The sequence below is a fragment of the Spinacia oleracea genome, chromosome 3 (assembly GCF_020520425.1).
Source record: "Spinacia oleracea cultivar Varoflay chromosome 3, BTI_SOV_V1, whole genome shotgun sequence".
Lineage (NCBI taxonomy): Eukaryota > Viridiplantae > Streptophyta > Magnoliopsida > Caryophyllales > Amaranthaceae > Spinacia > Spinacia oleracea.
In genome coordinates this window covers 415,596-436,080 of record NC_079489.1, presented here as the reverse complement: position 1 = coordinate 436,080, position 20,485 = coordinate 415,596, and the positions used below count along the sequence as shown (strand labels likewise).

The 20,485-nt window shown below is 37.4% G+C and overlaps 4 protein-coding genes and 1 pseudogene across 5 annotated transcripts; 2 read left to right on the top strand and 3 right to left on the bottom strand.

The window, feature by feature from the left end:
• Positions 1-154: 154 nt before the first annotated feature.
• On the bottom strand, positions 155-5,565 carry LOC110782343 (cellulose synthase-like protein D4). Its single transcript, XM_021986475.2, has 7 exons — positions 4,347-5,565; positions 3,587-3,970; positions 2,610-3,414; positions 2,030-2,434; positions 1,591-1,931; positions 942-1,504; positions 155-833 (listed from the first exon to the last, which is right to left on the bottom strand). Exons 1-7 carry the CDS (start codon positions 4,823-4,825, stop codon positions 430-432), a joined length of 3,381 nt encoding a protein of 1,126 aa, XP_021842167.1. The 5' UTR covers positions 4,826-5,565; the 3' UTR covers positions 155-429.
• A 62-nt stretch (positions 5,566-5,627) lies between these two features.
• LOC110782344 (1-aminocyclopropane-1-carboxylate oxidase homolog 1-like) lies at positions 5,628-8,255 on the bottom strand (annotated as a pseudogene).
• LOC130469228 (uncharacterized) lies at positions 6,555-7,691 on the top strand. Its single transcript, XM_056838184.1, has one exon. It carries the CDS (start codon positions 6,739-6,741, stop codon positions 7,201-7,203), a length of 465 nt encoding a protein of 154 aa, XP_056694162.1. The 5' UTR covers positions 6,555-6,738; the 3' UTR covers positions 7,204-7,691.
• Positions 8,256-9,021: 766 nt separating the features above from the next.
• On the top strand, positions 9,022-14,475 carry LOC110782342 (uncharacterized). Of its 2 annotated transcripts, none has more exons than XM_021986474.2 (3): positions 9,022-9,207; positions 9,570-9,747; positions 14,050-14,475. In XM_021986474.2, exons 2-3 carry the CDS (start codon positions 9,586-9,588, stop codon positions 14,200-14,202), a joined length of 315 nt encoding a protein of 104 aa, XP_021842166.1. In that variant the 5' UTR covers positions 9,022-9,207; positions 9,570-9,585; the 3' UTR covers positions 14,203-14,475. The 2 variants fall into 2 exon arrangements, with proteins under 2 accessions (XP_021842166.1, XP_021842165.1); XM_021986473.2 differs by having other exon boundaries at positions 9,023-9,207; positions 9,573-9,747.
• Positions 14,476-14,601: 126 nt separating this feature from the next.
• LOC110782339 (isocitrate dehydrogenase [NADP]) lies at positions 14,602-20,264 on the bottom strand. Its single transcript, XM_021986469.2, has 15 exons — positions 20,067-20,264; positions 18,714-18,757; positions 18,508-18,617; positions 18,095-18,132; positions 17,679-17,756; positions 17,108-17,161; positions 16,865-16,966; positions 16,652-16,743; positions 16,465-16,568; positions 16,304-16,372; positions 16,109-16,224; positions 15,976-16,010; positions 15,527-15,669; positions 15,323-15,445; positions 14,602-14,909 (listed from the first exon to the last, which is right to left on the bottom strand). The coding sequence occupies exons 1-15, from the start codon at positions 20,113-20,115 to the stop codon at positions 14,816-14,818; spliced, it is 1,251 nt and encodes a 416-aa protein (XP_021842161.1). The 5' UTR covers positions 20,116-20,264; the 3' UTR covers positions 14,602-14,815.
• Between the last annotated feature and the right edge of the window lie 221 nt (positions 20,265-20,485).

The window sequence follows — 20,485 nt, the reverse complement described above, 5'->3', positions numbered from 1 at the left end:
TTAAGATTGAGGCATGTATATGATAAGTCACATGTTTGAATCAAATTTATTCGTAGTTTTATAGAGGAGATATATCTATCATATAGTGTTGAGGGCTTAAGGTTCTCTTTCAAATATATATTGAAAATCACCAAATTGAACAAGAAATTATTACTTACATCCATAGAACAATATAATTAATCTCAATGGATAAATCAACATGAAAGAGTAGAAAACTCATCATCTTGCAGGCCATGTTGTGTTACAACAAAAACCAAAACGTTCTCTAAAATTTACCGAGTACAAGTTTGTATTTGTACACACAAAAAAAAAACATAAAGGAAAATCCTAAACCTATAGTACGTTCTATGTCATATCTAATAACAAGAAACAACATGAATATATATAATTTCCATGCATGACAAACAACACGTGTTCTTATATATATATCTAAGGGAATGTAAATCCGGTACCACCACCTGTTCCAGCAGCCGAAGGCGTGGGAGGGTTGATAGCAATGTACAACAAAGAGATTGTTATGGCAATTAGGCCTGACCAAACAAACACTATTGTTGGTGTTTTTCTTCTTCTTCCCATCAACCCTTTGGCAAAAGGGTATAGATGACACAACACCCAGAAACTGAAGAAGGCGCCTCCCACGAACTTACTCCATGATGGGGTTGAGCTATATATGGTCCTAGCGAAAGCGTAGCAGACTGCAATGATGTTTACCATGGCTATTACAATGGGTGGGAGCATCAGTGAACTCCATTTCACTAGGTAAAGTTCAGCAAACACGTCATCTTCGTCTTCTGAGGCTGACTTTGAGGTCAATGTGAATGAGATCTCGATACCTGCATGATGCACAAGTGTACACTGTGAGTTGTCCCATATTGAAGAACGAAGTTGTTTTTGGGCCGGGACGGGCTTAAGAAGTCTTAATTTTGTGAAAAAAGTTATACCTGCAATGACTTTGAGGAGGCCTTGAACAACAGCAGCAAGGTGAGAACTTGTACCAGAAATTAGCCAAAACTGTTCATTTCTCCACCATTCCTCCAATTGAATTCCTGACCATTTCACCTCCAGGATGGCCAAAAATATCAAACACATGGTCATTATCAACAAGTATATCAAGAAAGTAATACTAAGCGTCTGCACGATGAACTGTCCGGAGAAAAGCGAGAGTGCGGGAAGGAAGCAATACATGATGAGGAAGAGAGAGGTGAAAGGGTATATCCCCACATTAATGTAGGCCAACCTCTGTAGCATCTTTAGCCGGCGAGTGCCTAAGAAGGCATTGTTTCTTGAGAAGAAGATTTCAACTGACCCTGTAGCCCACCGCAACACTTGGTGAAGCCTGTCTGTTAGATTGATTGGAGCCGATCCTCGGAAGGCGTCTCTTTTTGTAATGCAGTAGACAGAACGCCACCCACGATTATGCATCCGGTACCCGGTTACCACGTCTTCTGTCACTGAGCCATAAATCCATCCTACTCTATCTCCCCATTCTGTTTTGTCTTCATACCTATGTATATATTATATATACATGGGTCATATTCATATATTTGTATGAATTAGTAAAAATAGTTTATGTAAGACGATCGATCTTACCAACACGAGATGACGGAGACGGCTTCAGCAACAATGCTAGAATCAAGGGGCTCACGAGGTACTCTAAGAGCACCTGGAGGCCTACCATACTTTACTGCAGGATGATCAGCTAACGGACGCCCTTGATACTCCGCTATGGGTATCGATTCTGACAACATTGTCGAGTTTCCGAACCTTTTAGGCAACAAATTTACGTCCAATTCGGGGTCAAGCTCGGACGAAGTCAGTGCTTGGGTCTCTGAATCTTTGTTGTTGTTTGATAATTTTTCTAGGTTTGGTGGCTCGAACCCATACAACGCGAACCGCCTGAACATAGTACCCGTGCCCACATACATTGGTCCCTGTATTAAATATTAAATATTGCATTAGAGTCCAGTGTACATAACTTAATGTAGTATTTAATTAAGGAATAATTACAAGGACAAGCTAGGTTTCAAACCTGAAGGCCGTCGAGAGCACGCATGTTCCCGTCGAAGAACACATTGTTTCGATTGGCATATCGATCAGAAGGATCAATACCTTCGAACCTCTGAGGGAATTGAATGTAACAAATGTCTTCACCCCCTCGGTCAAGCATGAAGCACATACCTTCACGAATAGCCTTGCAGTTGTAGAAGTAATGATCACAATCAAGGTTCAAAATGAAGGGGCCGTTGGAGAGAATGGCTGATGATCGCACCAACGCGTTCATGGCTCCGGCCTTCTTGTTATGGTCGTATCCTGGCCTCTTCTCACGTGACACGTACACAAACATTGGAAGGCGTATGTCGGTATCGGAGAAGTCTATGAGCTTGTCTTCTGGTGTTCCCAATATTGAGTCTGGTGATGGTGGCTTCAACATTACCTGCATTTACAGAAAACACACATACTAGATCAGAACGAACTAAAAAAAAAATGAAACTAGGCCAGGTGAAGAGAACAATATATGTCTTGATGTTACTCTTGTTTGTGAAGCAAAAAATCATAAAGGAGATCGAGTAAATAATATATGACATAATCTAAGAGGTTAGTGTACATACCTGAAGGATTCCTGCATGGTCACCTTTAGAATGTTCAGCAGCAGAGGTGACCCAAGTACCAGGCCAATGGGTTCCATCAGCCATCCAAGTAGCCTTTTGGGCTCGAATGGGTTCGGACCTATCTGCACCACTATCCCTCATTTGTTTCATCATCTTCATTTCCTCCCTAGCATTAAATGCATCGGATCTCCTCCGAATAGAATCCGGTAACCCATTAATTCGAACCTTAAACTCATCATATTCTCTCTTAATCTTCCTCCTATCTTTAACAAAATCAGGTTGTAGCTTATTTTTAGTAGGGTCACCCTTCAAACAAAAATAAGTTTCTGGATTCCTTGGCTCAATGTCATGTTTTCTACAAAATGGCACCCATAACTCGGCAAAGCTAGCTGCCTCAGCCATTGCCTCGAAAGTTAGGAGAGCGCCGCCATCATCGGACACGTAACAAGCTATCTTCTCGACTGGATAATCAACTGATAAGATCGAAAGAATGGTATTAGCCGTCACAAGGGGTGGCTCTTTCTCAGGGTCAGCTGTAGAAACATAAAGATCAACACCGGGTAAGTCAGATCGTCCAGTTGGGTTCGAAGGGGATGGTTGTTCGAACTTTTCCCTTAGGGCATCAAGGTCAGTGGACCGATTTATAGGACATATTTTAGGAATAATGTCAAGGAGCCAAGAAAAGGCGAACCAAATTTCACAAATAACAGACATAAACCAAAGCCATACAGCTTCCTCGTTCGGGTGTTTTAAACGCCATGCTAAGAATAAGCATAAAAATACCAAACGTATCACGATCAATAACCTGCGAAAAGACATAGATAAAAGTACGTAAGAACATAATTTCTTTTCTTAAAAACCAATGGTGTGCCCTTACTTGATTCCTAACTGGTTCCATTTTCGATTCAGGGTACCCTGACTTTTTGCTCACCGCTACGTGTTACTATACAAGTGTTTAAGCCAACAACATAACAAACCTGTAAGGACTAATGACACCATTAGGAATAGGAATAACCCTACTAAGGGGCTTAAAAGGCTTGTCAGCAGCTTCAAGCACGCCACTCATACCATCACCATCACCATCATAAGCATCCTCTGGAGGCCAATAAGCTGTTCCATGGCCATAAGTCCCTTGCGTCTCATTGAACAACCACTTATTGTGGTCGAAATCACCACCTTTCTTTCTACTCATCATGCGTCGGTCTCCATTCCCCTTGTTTGGGGCCGGCAATGGGAGGGCGCCACTAGAGAAATCCGGTTGATCGTCGTCGAAGTCTCCTAGTCTATAAGGTTCTTTGCATCCTGGGCAAACTCCGTTGCTCTTTTGTGCATCGATGTAGCAATCGTTACATATTGTAAATCTGCATATAATAAAAATTGTAAAAAAATAAATTGATATTCTAAAACTATAAATCGATACGAATCAATCCATGGTCAAACTTTTTAAACTTTGACCTCAAAAATGAAACATAACTATAAATATGGGACGAAAGAGTATTTAATTGCTAAATTCTACTACAAAATAAAGGAAAATTGAGAGTTAAGTTATTTATCCATTAAAAAAGTGACACTTAAGATTGTGACACATTTTAATTGTCGCAACTTACGAACCTTTATCATCATAGCACAATAAAAAGGAAGAATGTAAGGGAAATAGAAATGCCTAAACAATAAACACCAATAATACATTGAAGCTCGAACATTTGAAATTCTAAATTAAAAAAACATGTTCAATACCTGCATTCACAAGGAAAGACCCGATTCCCTCGATCATCTTTAATAGCCTCTCCATCACAAACGGGCATTTGACAATAACCCGCTTTCCCACGGGCCACATGCTCCGGTGGACACGAATCTGAATCTGTGACCTTATCCATAAGATGTGCCCGTGTCACACTATTAAACCCACCCGTAAATAACGAGTTCGACACATACTGCTCCTCCGCTTTCGCCGCCACGGATGAACCCTCCATGGGTTGATTATCGGGTGTAGGAGGAATGTGCACCGTGTAATTCATATAATCACCGGAAAAATCACCGGACATGTCAAGATCTTCCCTCGATAGGGTCACATACTTTCCGCTTGACGTTCTTCTTGCAAACTTGACCGCTTGCCCGGTACCACCCGAGGAGGTTCGGGTATTCTGTGACCCGACACTTCCGGAGCTCCCTTGGCTTCGGATCGCCTTCTTCGACGGGTCGGAAGTCGGCATCATCTTGCTATATATGTTAGTTCCTTTTTATATTTTTTTTTATTTGGTGGTGTTTGTTAGGGAGTGTGCAATAACATGAGATAAAATTGCTAATTAGAATTTTATTAATTAATTAACCTCCATGGTAATTTTGATCAAGGGACATTAGGAGGTTAATTTTGTTGGAGAATTTTTGGTTCTTTTTGGTGAAAATTAGGGGAATGAAATTAGGGAGAAGCCAATGAATAATAGAATTGCATGGGAGGAGATGACTTGGTATAAGGCTAGTTTTTAGTTTGTGCCTCTGCTATTTTTAAGTCATTAATTACTCATTTCTACGTGAATCTAGGATTTAAATTGCTTGTAACAAATTCAAAATGTTTGTTAATTGGTTTTGTAACATTGCAAGAAAGCTTTCCATCTATAAATATTTGTGACACCAATAACTGCGTAAGTTTAGGTGATCGCTAAAACCTTGGTTGCGAAGATTAAAACTAATTTTTTACAACAAACATATGTCAATTTTCATTTATTTCTAAAAGAAATGGCGTGGACCACATTATACCACTGGATTTAACTGAACATTGATCACATGTACCAACGAGGTCATGGACTAGTAGTGGAAAATGAGGGTACATGTATGATAGGTTTCAGGTTTGAATCCCCTGCCCCATTTATAATTTGTATTGTCCTTGTGGCTCATTCGCAACAAAAGAAATATTAATCCCATGTTCACAAATAAAACCACGCAAATAACTAAAAATAGAAATCCAAAGATATAAATGCTACATATTTACATAAACTATACCAATGAAGTCCCATAAACTAATGGAAAAGACTGATGGTCTGTGTACGATAGATCGCGTGTACAAATTTCAGAAAACAAAAAACATAGAATATTAAAATAATTAAGAGAGCTAATAGGCCAATACGTAGACATGAAATTTAGAGCATAAATTACAAATAAGTGCGGGAAAGTTCAAATATGATACCTATTTATACACATGCTCCTTAATTTTAACCACTAAATCAAGACGTCAATGGTATTTAGAGCATAAAATTGAGCAGGGGAGAAATACCATCAAGTCCTTTATATTGGCCATAGGTAACATAATCTCTTACTGTGATTTCCCTGTACTTTGGTGGATTAGTTTCTGGGACCAACTCTTTAATGGGCCCATATTTCTTAGATGTGGGCTGAAAACTTGTGCTGAAGAAACATGCTACTGATACTCTTGGCCCAATTGTTTTTGCCACTACTCTATGCTCTATACTCTTGAATTTGTCATTCGATATTAGCTTCAAAAGAAATTTGATAAACCAAATTTATTATCAACAAAAGTTAATTTGAATAATAGATAGATGTCGTATGACTATTAATTAATTTAATAATATTTTTGTTAAAGAAATGTTTGAGTATTCGCGTACTTGTAACAGATCACCGATATTGACCACGAGAGCTCCAGGTACAGGAGGAACATCAAACCACTTGTCTTGATGCAAAATTTTAAATTTGGAGGCCACCAATTTGGTCTTGTAATAGCAAAGTTATGAAACTATCATCAGCATGTTTTGAGGTGCCTAGAGTTAGTTCTGGTTGTGGACACGCTGGATAATAATGACATACAACTGCCATCCCCTCAGTACAATCTATGTCATTTAGATGGCATGGCTTCAACCCAAGTGCCTCCGATAATAGCTCCATTAATAGCCTTCCTAGCTTCATTACTTGCTTTGTATACTCCATTAGTATCTCCCTACATGTCACTCTTGGGTTTAGGGGGGAAAAATAATGCAACTCTTTATAGGAACAAAAAAAATTCGTTTTTATTTAACCGTACCTTTCCTACCTCTTAAAATTTCAAAAAGGGAAATACTCTATTAGTACAGTCTACAGAAATCTGCAAGGAACTTTTCAAAAGGTTCCCTGGAGGAGGATGCTGTGTTATAATAGAGCTAGTCCTCGAAGTATCTTTATTACTTGGCTAGCAATTCTTAATAGGCTTTACACTACTGATAGAATGCAAAATTGGGGTCTGAACTGCTCTGATGATTGTGTGTTATGTTCTGGTGGAAAGGAGTCAGTAGAACATCTGTTTTTTGCTTGTTCTTTTTCTGCTACAATCTGGCAAGCTGTGCTAAAGAAATTGGGGATTCATAGGAGGAGTGCAGGCCTTGCTTATGAGCTTGGAGAGGCAGCCAAAGCTAGCAAGAAAACTGGTTGCATTGCTAAGCTTTATGTTATGTGCTTCACAGAAACAATCTACAGCATATGGCTTATGAGGAATTCTGTTGTTTTCAGGAATCATGTGAAATCATCTGAGTATCTTGTTAAAGAAATTTTGTTTCGAGTGGCTTGTAGAAGTTCTGATGAACTGAGAAGTAGATTACTGCAAGATTAATTGTTTCTTGTAGTTTGAGGCCTAGTGGTCTGATTTCCATGTATTCCTTGGGTTTTTTTGCCCTTGCTCTTTGGTATTAATATAATCCTATTATTAATTGCCCAAAAAAAAAAAAAAAATTCAAACACGTACACACTTCTACTTATAACTTTCCACCAATAAATAATTGTCACTACTTATCACAATGGCATGACCTCTCAAACATAATAGGACATAACAAATAACCTGTGTCAGTTTAATCTTTTACGGGGTAATTTAAAGTACGACATAATAAGTATGAAAAACACTAAAAAGAAAAGTGTGTAAGATATTTACCTGCAAATGGAGGGCAATTCTTGAGGAGTAGGAGGATGAGGAGCCATGAGACAATAAAAAGAGTCCCTCCAATTAGTACTAAGCCCACTATACAAATCATAATTACTATTGTAAACCACTTTCTTAGTGACATCCCTTGTATAATAACCTTTCTTAACCTCAATATCTTGCTCATTAAACCTCCTTACACCCTCCAACATGTCTTCCAAAACCATAATTGGAATTCCATGGTTCACTACTTGGAAAAAACCCCATGTCTGTGACGCCTCTTGAATTCTCTCTACAATATCTTTACGATCTTCTCTCGCTTCTGTAAGATCTATGATTTGAATACTAACGTCGTTTTTGGGAGGATCAGACGATAATGATGGATTATTTTCATTATTATTAGAAGGATGAATGAAAATTCTTGGGATTTTTGATATGCCAGCATCTACTAAGCCCTTCACACCTGTTTTTGTTTCATCAAAAGCCTTCAATTCTGCTGCTCGATTGTAAGATTCATTAGTAGAGGCCATAGGGAGTTTAATTTACTTGGTAGAGATGAAGATTGTCGATCTTCTTTGTTTTGATGATGAGGAAATGGATTGAATAATACTTTAAAAGGTACGTGACAAAAGAACCTTGACTTGTAAGGGTGTAGCAAATAATAGCCACATCTATATAATATTATAAGATATCCATAAAATTCATCACATTTGTGAATATGGTAATGGTTCATGATTAACTTTTCTAATACCCTTAACAAGTATAAATCATATGATGAGAAGTTGAAATAATGTGACAAGTGATTTCAAGTGAATAAATTATACGAGTTTTTTTTTTTTTTTTTTTTTGACAGCATTATACGACTAGTTGATAATAATAATAATAATATATTAAAAAGGATCAATATGAATTATTGAGCAGTTAAAATTGCCTGATGAAAATGATGAGAAATGATAAAATCTACGAAGTAGTATGCATTTCTAATTCCACTTAACTCTCTTAGATACTAATTCGAAATAAAAATTCTATATTTGCCGTTTCTAAATACCTGTTTTCTAAAGTAAAAATGTTAATTGAGTTAGCGATTTTATACTGGCATAGAAAACATACCTTTTTTCTTGCCGAATAAACAGAAGATTAGAAATTTTATGAAATGGGACGTATTTCATAAACTTTAAAGTCTCCAGTCTTTGAACATTTTAGATTCGGTATGGCAATTCCTGACCCAACCTGATAATTTAACTCGAACCCGACTTGAAATTACTGAGATAAACCCGAACCCGAATGACCTGAAATCGACCTAAGTTACTAAGAGAAACCCGAACCGAATGAGCTGAAAGGTTGAAATCGACCTGATTTAACCCATTTATCATATTATGTAGTAATATTAAGTTTTACAAAATTTCTATTATTTTTTTACACAACCCGGAACTAAACCCGAACCTGACCCATTGACCCGAATCGCCATCCCTTTTAGATGGAACTTGATCCATATTCATTTGGGTAATATTGTAATTTTAAAGAAAAACTATTTCCTCAAACTCTCGGAGCTGCTCTTCGTCTCCTTCCCCTCGGACCTCCTCTAAAACCCTAACAAAACCACCATCTTCAAGTTGAACCACCACCCTTAGTCGGCGGCGCCTGATCTCCAACCACCTCTCGTCCTCCTCTGCCGCTGCTATTCTCGGTGTTGACGACAATGTATAGCTTCTTTACCTTATCTATTTCCTCCACTTTTCCATTTATTGCGATTTTTTTGGAACTTCCTGTTGGTTTTGATTTATATTTGTATTAGATCAAAAAATGGTTTAGACTCATGTGGGTATTATGAATTGCCTGATATAATGTTTCAAATGATGAAATTTGTTGGGTTTCTTTTGGTAGTGTTCTATGTCTAATCAGTCTATACCCAATTCATAATTGTAGTTGAAAATCATATTATTCTTTTGAAATCTTGTTTGGGAGCTCGCTGTTTTAGTTAATTTCAGCTCTTGTCAGTGTTGAGCTTAGTGTTCTTGTCACTATTTTTGTTTAATTCTGTCAAGTTTTGTGTTTGGGTGAAGTAGATAGAAGGAGAAAATGAAGCCATTGGTGGGGGTAGTAGTCTCAAACAAGATGCAGAAATCAGTAGTGGTGGCAGTGGACCGTCTTTTCCATCATAAGCTCTTCAATCGATATGTTAAGAGAACTAGCAAGTTCATGGCCCATGATGAGCAAAACCAGTGCAATATTGGTGACCGGGTAAATCACTGATCTTACAGAAGTGTTATTTCAGTATTACTTTTGCTCTTTTTGGCTCGTGCTTGTTTTCTAGTTATGTTGTGTGCAAGGTGCATTTAGGTTCAAGATTTCTTCTTTTTGTCATTGCTTTTCTGGATCCTCTTTTGTTGTGTTGATTATAGATTTGTAGTATTGCCAATATTCTGTTCGAGGTGTCCTGCTTGATGACTAAAATAAATGATGCAAGGGGATTGAATCCAAGAGTAGAAAAAAGAGAGAGTGGAGGTAGAGGAAGAAAGTTTAGGTTATTTCTCATTACTTTGCATAAACCTAGTGTGCCACATTTATACAAGTGACGGAGAGAATAAGACAAAGAACATTATTACACCAATTCCATCTAACAGAAGTAAGAGAAATTACAGCTGGCTCACTGTCCTAGGAAGATCTTATCATGACAATCATCATATGACAGGAGCAGGATGAACTCTCAGCTTGAGTTAAAGGTCTTCATGTTGTTGAACAGGTAGAATTTTGGTGAGAACGTCAGCTAGCTGCTCTTGAGATGGAACATGTTGAATGATTATGGAACCTGACTTGACCATATTTCTAAGATAGTGGCAATTCACTTCAACATGCTTGGTTCGTTCATTGAGGACCAAATTGGCGGCAATGGCTAAGGCAGCCTGGTTGTCACATGTCAATAGAGTGGGAGCTAAGTGAGTGAGTCCCATGTCCTTGAGGAGAAATTTGAGCCATGTGACTTCACAAGCTGTTAAGGCCATGGCTCTATATTCAGCTTTAGCAGAGCTTCTGGCCACAGCTTCTGGCCACAACAGATTGTTTTTTGCCTTCCATGCGATAGGGAAGTTGCCAAGCAAGATACAAAAACCTATTGTGGACCTTCTTGAGGATGGACATCTGGCCCAATCACTGTCACAACAGGCAGTGAGTTGAGCGGCTGACGAAGAGGCCAAGAGAATTCCTTGTGACGGAGAGCCTGCAAGGTATCTAAGGAGTCTCTTAGCTGCTTGCATGTGAGATGTTGTAGGAGAGTGCATAAATTGGCTCAGAAACTGAAAAGACCAGGCCTAGTCACAGTTAGGTATATAAGCTAGCCGAGAAGTTGTTGATACAACAAAGGGTTGGGAAGAGGATCTCCTTTTTCAGGGGTCAACTTAATGTGAGTATCTATAGGAAGTTTCAGAGGCTTAACATCCTTCATACGATACTCAATGAGGAGATCAAGTGTGTATTTTCTTTGTGAGACAAAGATTCCTTGAGGAGTCTTGTCAATTTCCAAGCCTAGAAAGTATCTAAGAGGACCTAGATCAAATCATCAATTTCCTTGATGCAATTGCCTGTGCTCAAAAGATCATCACCATGTTCTAGAATGGCAGTAAAAGAGGTTTTGGCTTCCCTTGTGAATAGAGTGTAATCAGCCTTAGATTGAATGTATCCAAAGGAGAGAAGGGTTGAAGAGAGTTTGGAGAACCACTGTCTTGGGGCCTGTTTCAGACCATAGAGTGACTTTTTGAGCCTGCAAACAAGATTCTTAGGCTTAGGAGGGGTCGAGCCATCTTTAGAGAGTGATATTCTGCTACCAAATCCTGTATAGCCTTGTGGGGGAGTCATATACACAATCTCATCTAGGTCTCCGTGAAGGAATACATGGACACATCCATTTGAGTGGTGTGCCAATCGTGGATTGCAGCCATGGCTAGGAGAGCTCTGATAGTTGTCATTTTGGCAACTGGAGCAGAAGTTTCTCCATAGTCAATTCCATACACTTGTTTGCATCCCAGAGCCACAACACTGCATTTGTGTCTTTCAATATGTCCTTCCTTGGTTTGCTTGGTTTTGAACAGCCATTTGCAGCCAATAACTTTCTTATCAGGAGGCATGTATGTGACTTCCCATGTTCCTGTTGATTCCAAGGCCTCAATTTCTTCTTTCGTGACATCCACCCAATGTTGTTTGGTGACAACATGCTTGAAGTATTCTGGTTCATCTTTGTGTTCTGCAAGAGGAAACAGTGAAATTCTCTCTTAATGTGAACATTCGCAAAGTTTGCAATCTGCTTATCATTCTTGTTTTGTGGCTGCACATAGTCTTTCATCCAATTTGGAGGTTTAGACAGTCTAGAACCCCGTCTCACCAGAGGTTCAGTTTCTCGATCAGGCTGATCAAGTTCTTGTTCAGGTTGATCATCAGGTTCATCAGTTAGGTCAAGGTTAAGGTTTTCATAGATATCGTCATATGAGAGGGGAGAAGGGCTTTGAGTGTGAGGAAGAGAAATTGGTAAAGGGTGCATGTAGTGTTTTATGGACTGAAGTTGATATGGGAATATGGTTTCATGGAATACGACATCCCGTGATATGAACATGGACATGGTGGTTAGATTTAGTAGTCTGTAGCCTGTTTGTGTGGTTGGATAGCCTAGGAAAACACAGGGGATTCCTCGTGGTTGGAACTTATCATGATGTAGGGTAGGATTGGTAGCAATATGATAGGCATAGATTTATAGAGTATTTCAAAAGGAGTTTTGTTATCTAGAATTGGAGTTGGCATTCAAATAATGATATGAACAACAGTCATAACACATTCACCCCAATATTTCAAGTGACAAACCAGCCTGGAACCTCAGTGCTCTTGCAATCTCCAGTATGTGGATTGTAGATTTGTAGTATTGCCAATATTCTGTTTGAGGTTTCCTACTGAATCTCCATTTTATGCTCCAAGCAAGTTTATGCGATGAGAATGGCATGTAGTTTGCCTTTGAAGTGGCATTCATCTTAGTATTGTCTAACAAAAGCCGGAATTTTATTCAAGCTGGAAGGATCCTGGCCCTTTCAGGCCTTTTTCACGAAAGCTATAGAATTCTACACCTTCTGTTCCTACGAAATATGTTTAAGAAGCATTGGCATTGTCACAAATATCAACTTCATTATGAGGTTGAGAGTTTGAATCTTGCCCCTCCAAAATCACCTTAACTAAACATGTGTACGATATACGATAATTCAAGTTATTGACTCATTTGCATAAGCAGCATTAGTTGGGGATGACTTCAATCGCACTCTTTAAACCACATACTAAGATCATCTGGAAATGTTATGTAAGTTCAAAGAGAGGTCCCCTTGTGAAGTGCTGTAGAAATTTGTCTGAGCAAAGAAAATGAAGTCCAACAGTATTTGAAATGCATGTTTTATACCAGACAGAGAACCTCAATTGGTAGTTTCTGGTAAATTGTGCTGCCAGATTCTATTTTTTGCACAGAAATTAAACACACAATTTTTATGGATCTTTGCTGAACTTAATATGGGTGAAAAAATTGTGGCTATTACATGGATTATTTGAAGAGACTTGTAATCCTGCTTATTCTGCAGTGAAGGCACTGTTTGGGGTTTTTATTACTCCTGCAGCCTTGTCTGGTCCATACAGTTTGCAAGGACGAATAGAGTAAAATTTAGGTTCAGATTGGGTTTCACGTTAACTGGACTTCAAACATCATTCTTATTGATCAAAATCTATTTCGTGGTAAATAATGTGCATCTGGGCAGCTTATCCTTGGAATGAGGGGTGTATTAGGGACTAGATCAGCTGTTGTATAAGTTTATCTTGTAAATATGATCTTCATTTTCTTTCAGCAAGGACTTAGGATGATTGCAAAGTTGTTTTTTAAGATTGCCTTGTGCGTTTTCATTTCTCTCTTGACAAGCTGGATATTTATATTCCACTTCTCTTCTAAGTGAAACAATTGTGAACTGGAATTAGTTTGTTGATATTCAACACTTCTCATCAATTGTAAGCTGAATAGAGTTTGCAATGTAGTCTTTCTACCAGTCAGATTGAACTCTAATGCTAGACCTCCCAATACCACACCAACAACAGAATCATTACGGGGTGTTTTTGAGTTTTTTCTAGTTGGGGCCGTTCATTTCTCTACCCCCTTCATAACTGGCAAAATGGATCCCTTATGTCTAACTATGATTATCTTGTCAATGAAACCTTTTCTTTTCTTTTTCTAAGCATAGTATGATGACCGTGATTGTGTCAATTTTTTCTGAAACTTTTCATCGCATTAATGTATTTTCATGGATTAATGGCATGCTAAAGTTATTTCTGAAACCTTTTAATTTTTGTTATTTCCTGGCTTTGCATCAAAAAAGTGGCATGCTAGAGTTGTCTTCATTGTCATAGATGCTCTATTTTAATCCCCTGTTCTCATCTAAAACTGCCTTTTCTTCCCCTTATACCTTCCTGAATTCCTGCATTGATTGGAGAACTGTGTATTGATAATGTATTTGAAACTGTATGGACGTGTAGGTTCGATTGGATCCCTCAAGGCCACTTAGTAAGCGAAAAAACTGGACTGTTGCTGAGATTTTGAAGAAAGCACGTATATATACACCACCGATAGTAGACAAAATCAGTAAATCAAGCAGCAGTACTGAAGCTTCCTCAACTCCATCAGCTTAACTCTTTTCAACTTTGTTTTTATGCTACATCTGGTTTCCTTAAGTGCATTTCTGGGCAATAGGGCTGTAGTTAGTCACAAAGAAGTACTGGTAGCTGATTTTGCTCTTTACATTGTTTACTACTGCAGTTTCCAATCTTTGATGTAATTTTGGTAGTTCAACATTTCATCCATTGTATTACCAGGAGCTAATCTTTTTGTCTTTTTAATGGATGCTGTGATTTTCCAATTCTCTCTATAAATAAATGGAGCAATGAGTATGATACCAGGTTAAATGATGCAGATATCCTTGCTTGGATTTGATTGTTTAGCAGGTAAACAGAGCTGATAATACTTTGTATCAGATACTTGTTTGATTTACATTAACTTGATCACAATGAAGAAAATGAAAGAAAAACGAATGAAAAAGTATCAAATTTGAACATTATTATAGATCCATAGATAGCTACCTAGGTTTAAGTACAGAAAAGCTTTATTAGGAGCAAGTACTTAGCACTGCCCTTGCTTTCTCATTGTAGGTAGAGGAATAAAAACATAAAAGGTTTATACAATAAATTACTAATAATAATAATATGAATAATAAATTAATAATAATAACCACTTTCTTGGTGAAATTTACATCTTTGATCTGACAGCTAGCCGTGCTCTCAATTCCTTAGCCACAGCGTCGATGAACTCCTCAGTGTTCAAATATTGAGACCTCTTAAGCCTGAAGTAGTGGATATTGTAAATAAGAGGCAACAAGAACAGAAAACTAACATAAAAATAGAGCTTGCAATCAGAAAACCACATCCAACAGTAAAAGTTACATAAAACCACAGTTAAAGGTGCATCTTCTACCCAAAGCAATACTTAACCCATGCAAATAATTAAAGGGTGGCAACTTTTATTGTTTTTCGTGTAATATATGCAATTAGGGATTGTTTTCATGTTATATATGCAATTAGGGATTGTTTTTCATGTAATATATGCAATTTAGGGATTGTTGTTCATGTAATATATGCAATTAGGGATTGCAATTACCAACTGTTAGGCCCCTGTCTATATTCTCATTCTGCCTGGATTCTGTATCACTTTACTGGTTAGGTTAAAATACTTTTTTTTTCTGATTATGAAACTTACTTTGACCCATGTACAAGGAGTGCCAGATCTTTAGTCATCTTCCCTGATTCAACAGTTCCGATGCATGCTGCTTCAAGCTTATTAGTGAAGTCCAAGAGCTTGGCATTGTCATCTAACATAGCCCTGGTAATGTGTTTCTGTAAATTTGTTTTGTCATGGATTTTTGGAAACACAAATCGTTTAAAGTTTTTGCCTTTTTGTTACCTGTGTGCAAGTCCACGTGTCCATGCGAAGATGGATGCTATACTGTTTGTACTTGTTTCACCTCCTTTCTGATGAACACGAAAGTGGCGAGTAACTGTTCCATGGGCGGCTTCAGCTTCAATAGTCCGCCCATCTGGACATACCTGAACCACAAGATTAAAATTTTAACCAATGGACCCACAATCGCAGAAAGCTTGATTCTGATGCAGAATCGAGGACTAAGGCTCTTTTTTGTTCACCTTATTTAGTTCAGATAAGCTCAGTTAAGTTCAAATAAGATAAGTTCAGAAAAAATAAGGGTTGACCAAGTACAATTTATAACTAAAATAAGTTTTGATAAATTCAACTAAGATAAGTTCATGAAAAATAAGTGAAAATCAGGTGAATAGAACGCACCCTAATATGACAAAAATGAGCACATATATCAATAAGGAGTCAAGAACACAAACCAAAACAGAGGTCATCAACCCAAGCGATCCAAATCCTGAATTAATAAAACACAAATATTGTAGAAAAAATTAGAAGAATTGGCTCATGGCTACACAAAATCAGCTTAAGTTTACAGAAGAGCTGATATCAAACCTTGAGCCAAGAAATCACTTTGGACATCTCCATCATAATTCTTGCATGCCCAAACATAGCCTCCTTCGCTCTTCATAGCGTAAGCAACCATGTCATCTATAAGTCGATGTTCATACCTACAAGTTACAGAATATTCAGCTGGCATCATCAAGAATATGTTTAAATGAATAATGAGACAAAGAAGTTGGACCTCACCATATTCCTATAGCCTCAAATTTCGACTTCCACTTTGTTTCATAAACCTCCTGGAATATATCCTTGAATCTTTAATGAAGAAACCAGAATCAACATATCAAGTAAACAAAGTTGTAACTTGCATGGAACAGACTTAGAGGGGAGGGGGTTGGATTTATCACCTCCCGTCATATTTCTTCAGAATAGTGTTTTTTGTGCTAAGATAAAGTGGCCATTTCTTTTGAAAAGCAGTACTCATTGAAGCCTCAGCAAAAGCTTGTATAGACTGTTTAAACAACAAAAGATAATAGTTTACATATAAATTTCATTATGAAATTTATTCAAGATAAAGAAGCAGTGACATGATACCTCATCAGTGTTGTACATAGACATTGCAACTCCTCCTGGATGTTTAAAACGATAAACTTCTATTTCTGTCTTGTCACCTTTCCCATCTGGAACTGCACATGGTATCATCACACTATTCTCACTTGAAGGTCTTCCGTAATGGAAAAGCAAGAATTTTTATCTTTGATACAGAAATTGAAAAACAGAAAACTCTCATCCAAGGCAGGAATTTACCAAATACCATTTTTAGAGTTCCTGCTTCCCGAATGACCTCTTCTGATGCACGGTACTGATCTCCAAAAGCATGTCTCCCTATGCATATCGGTTTTGTCCAACCTGTTACAACATTTGAGTTTAACATTTACATATCATTGGGATTAAGGCTTAGATTTGTTGTTGCTGTTGTTGTAGTAGTTTAACATTTACAATATGAAGATTGGTCGGATAAAGACCAACACAATAGGACTTTCTGATTACCTGGAACAAGCCTTGGGACATTTCTGCAGATTATTGGTTCCCTAAATACCGTACCTGAAAGGACGATACAATATATCATTATGAATGATCTTTAAGAAAGATTGTTTAATGATAGACCTGGGAAGAATGCTGTTTGCTAATATTCCAGTTGCAATTAGGTCAAAGTTATCAGAAAAGTTAGTGAAGTTTCTGCTTTTGGTTTAGGTTTATGCTTTTGTTTTTTTAGCCTGGTGTTTTTGAGTAGCTGATGGATGTAGGCCATGTAGTGTACTAGTGTTGTTTTGTGTTTTCTTGTAGCTTTTTGGCTACTGTTAAGCTTGTATGAAGTTTGGATTACCTTGGTATTGGTTTAATAAAATACCTATTTCACCACACACACACACACACACACACACACACACACACACAAAAACAGCACACTAAAGTGATCATCATAAGAGCTGACGCATTTGCTAGACCTTGAAACAATCATATATACTATGAAACCCGAGGAAGTACTCCCGTAAAATTGACTTCTGATTGTCAAAACTGTCAAATACAATCAACGAATACATGAAGAAAAGGGATTCACCATTAAGGATGTTTCTGATAGTTCCATTTGGACTCCTCCACATCTGCTTCAAGTTGAATTCCTTAACACGGTCTTCATCTGTTCGATAACAAAGATACTCAGATACTAACACAATAATATGTATGTTCAACAATCCACAAGGAGTTACATGGACAAGTTCTAGCAAACCCCCGTTTATCCAATGTGACAGATAACATAAATTATTTAAGAAATATAACCGGTACATCTTATCAGCCAAAACATTCAAACTACTTTAGTGATGCATCCATCATCTTGTTGATGAGAAAATATTTCTTGAGATGATAAAAAAAGAAAATACTGCCAAAGAAACAAGGAGTCCACCCTCAACAGTTATACCATCAAATATTGTGCTAGCCACACTTGACATCATCAAAAGGCTATCAAGGTAGAAATACCTGGTGTTATAGTTGCACATTTAATTGCCACGTTGTACCTGAAACCAAGAAATCAGTATATAATTATGTCAAAAAGTGCAGACAACAGTAACTGAAAAGCAGACAGAATAGCTTAAAAGTATATAGCTTAGGATTGTCAGCAAGTAGCAATACAATTGATGATCCTGTTACTCAGAGTATATACTCTACTCAAATACTGCTGCATATAATGAATCTAGGGACCAATTGATAAACTCATTAGCAGGACTGTAAATGCAGCTTCCTCTCGCCTTTACTGGTCCTCCATTTCAAATGAAACTATGCCATTAGTGCCGCTAAAGCACAAAAGAGTCTATTCCCAGAAATATACTCACAAGACAATGTGATTTGCATGAGACATAAATACATAATATACAATAGAGAGAAATCAATACTTGAGCGTAGCTTCTGCACATTCGATTGTGACTTTGTCATTGGTAGCATCGCGATTCAGGACACCAAGATCAAAGTATTTTAAATCCAGCTCCAGAAAGGGGAATATAAGCTGCTCAACATCGGAAAAAAATTGCTATTAGATGCCTTACAAAGTAAAATGAAGAAAATGACAAGACTAATTCACCAGAGTGAACATGTAACTGACCTTATCTTTTATGGATTTCCAAATAACTCTAGTCATCTCATCCCCTGCGACATTAGATATGTAAGAGTTCGATCTATGGAGACTAAATCAAACAGAACAAGTACCTCGTAAGAAAGTTTAGGCCATTTGACATACTCTATTGCTCAAAATATCAATCTTAAAAGACATTATTGTTTACATGCTTTTAAGAGACCCTTATCGCTATAGGTATTAGGAAGCCATTTTACGTGGTTAAGATTTTAGTTTCATCAAAGCACTAGTTAGATTAAGGGACATCTTCTCTCTTGAGACAATATTATTGAAAGAATTTCCTAAAGAAGGCACACTTGCTAGAGATGTCCTTTTGTGTTAGACTGAATCTCTTGATTAGTTGAAGTAATATAAGCTCACTCGAATAAAAATCACGGGTTTACCCTTCACTCTAGCAAACCCAATACCTCTAATGCCCAACATTTTTCAGCACCATTTTCTTCCTAAATACAGTACTTCGAAGTGCAGAACACTTAGCATGGCATGTTAAGAAATACAACTTTATCATAAGCAAACCCTTGCCAAGTTGACCAAGTTTTTGCAGATCATTCATGCTTCAAGGATAAGTATTGACTAAACAAACCTGAGCTTCCCCACATGCAGGCAAATCAACTACTATCCACTAGGCTATACGCCGATACCAAGCCATAGATATCAAGACCAAAAACAAACAAAAGAGCGGCAGATTTAGATAATGAGCTACATTAGACTGAGTTATACTAGTATTGTAATTGCTAGTAGTTAATATTAAGCTTCCTATTCTTGCCAATGGAATGTAAAATTTCGACCTTTACATTCATATGGACTGGATTAAACGTCTGGTGAGAGCTTCGAAGGTCAATCTACGACACCGGTCTCCAACTATAAACTACAAGGGTGGGTTTATGGTTGCATATCTTGCCAATTTGCCATGTGTAGAGTAATTGCCAATTTGCCATGTGTAGAGTAATTGCCAATTTGCCATAGTTTTCTACTGGTTTGGTTTTGAATAATTCGATTCAATTGTCAATTTCTGAAGTCCATATCAAATCAATCTATCAAGAATTAAAAAAAAACGAAAACAACAACAGTACTGGATTTCCTCAATTCTATCTTTCATGTAATTAGTGATCAGAAATCACAAACTCAAGAATTCATCTTTGCTTATATATTTCCAAACCCAGAATCAGAAATCACAATCTCAAGAACTCCATTAAAAGCATTCAACTGGGGTAAATTGGTATATAATTAGAGCATAAGTGATAAAAATTAAAGCTTTCGATTATTGAAAAAGGGAAGAACAAGATAGTATTAAAATTGGAAAAAGGGTGAGAAAGGAATCACCATCCATCTCAACAATTGGATTCGTCACTTTGATCTTCTGAGAAGCCATTGCTAATCGCTCGATTTCTCCTGCTTTCTCGAGCCCTTCCGAGTTGATCTCCTCACACACTCTTAATTTCACTTCTTTTATGTACACCTCTAATTTGTCACACTCAAACACCCAATTAACTTCTAATTTTATTGCACATTCCCTAAAGTACCTCTACAAAATCTTTCATTGCCTGCTCGGGATTCGGGTTAATTCGAGTCGGCCTCTTTCGCATTCGGGTTTAGAGTTTTGTTTCGAGTTGACTTAACAGGTTGTGATATTTTTTAAATGCATATTATATTAATTAATTATCCTAATAAATATAATTTTATCTAAATAAAGCATATAAAATATTCTCACATAATAACAAAGTGTCAACCAATGAGGTCTT

Excerpts from the sequence above, each read along its gene's own strand:
- LOC110782339 (XM_021986469.2), bottom strand. The coding sequence starts at position 20,115 with ATGGCTTCTCAGAAGATCAAAGTGACGAATCCAATTGTTGAGATGGAT. Across the intron at positions 16,967-17,107 it reads TGTCCCAAGGCTTGTTCCAG|GTTGGACAAAACCGATATGC; the intron begins GTAATCAGAAAG and ends ATGTTGTAACAG. Across the intron at positions 15,670-15,975 it reads GGTTGATGACCTCTGTTTTG|GTATGTCCAGATGGGCGGAC; the intron begins GTTTGTGTTCTT and ends CTTGTGGTTCAG.
- LOC110782343 (XM_021986475.2), bottom strand. The coding sequence starts at position 4,825 with ATGATGCCGACTTCCGACCCGTCGAAGAAGGCGATCCGAAGCCAAGGG. Across the intron at positions 3,415-3,586 it reads GGTGTCATTAGTCCTTACAG|GTTATTGATCGTGATACGTT; the intron begins GTTTGTTATGTT and ends GTCTTTTCGCAG. Across the intron at positions 834-941 it reads CCTCCTCAAAGTCATTGCAG|GTATCGAGATCTCATTCACA; the intron begins GTATAACTTTTT and ends TGCATCATGCAG.
- LOC110782342 (XM_021986474.2), top strand. The coding sequence starts at position 9,586 with ATGAAGCCATTGGTGGGGGTAGTAGTCTCAAACAAGATGCAGAAATCA. Across the intron at positions 9,748-14,049 it reads AGTGCAATATTGGTGACCGG|GTTCGATTGGATCCCTCAAG; the intron begins GTAAATCACTGA and ends ATGGACGTGTAG.
- LOC130469228 (XM_056838184.1), top strand. The coding sequence starts at position 6,739 with ATGCTGTGTTATAATAGAGCTAGTCCTCGAAGTATCTTTATTACTTGG.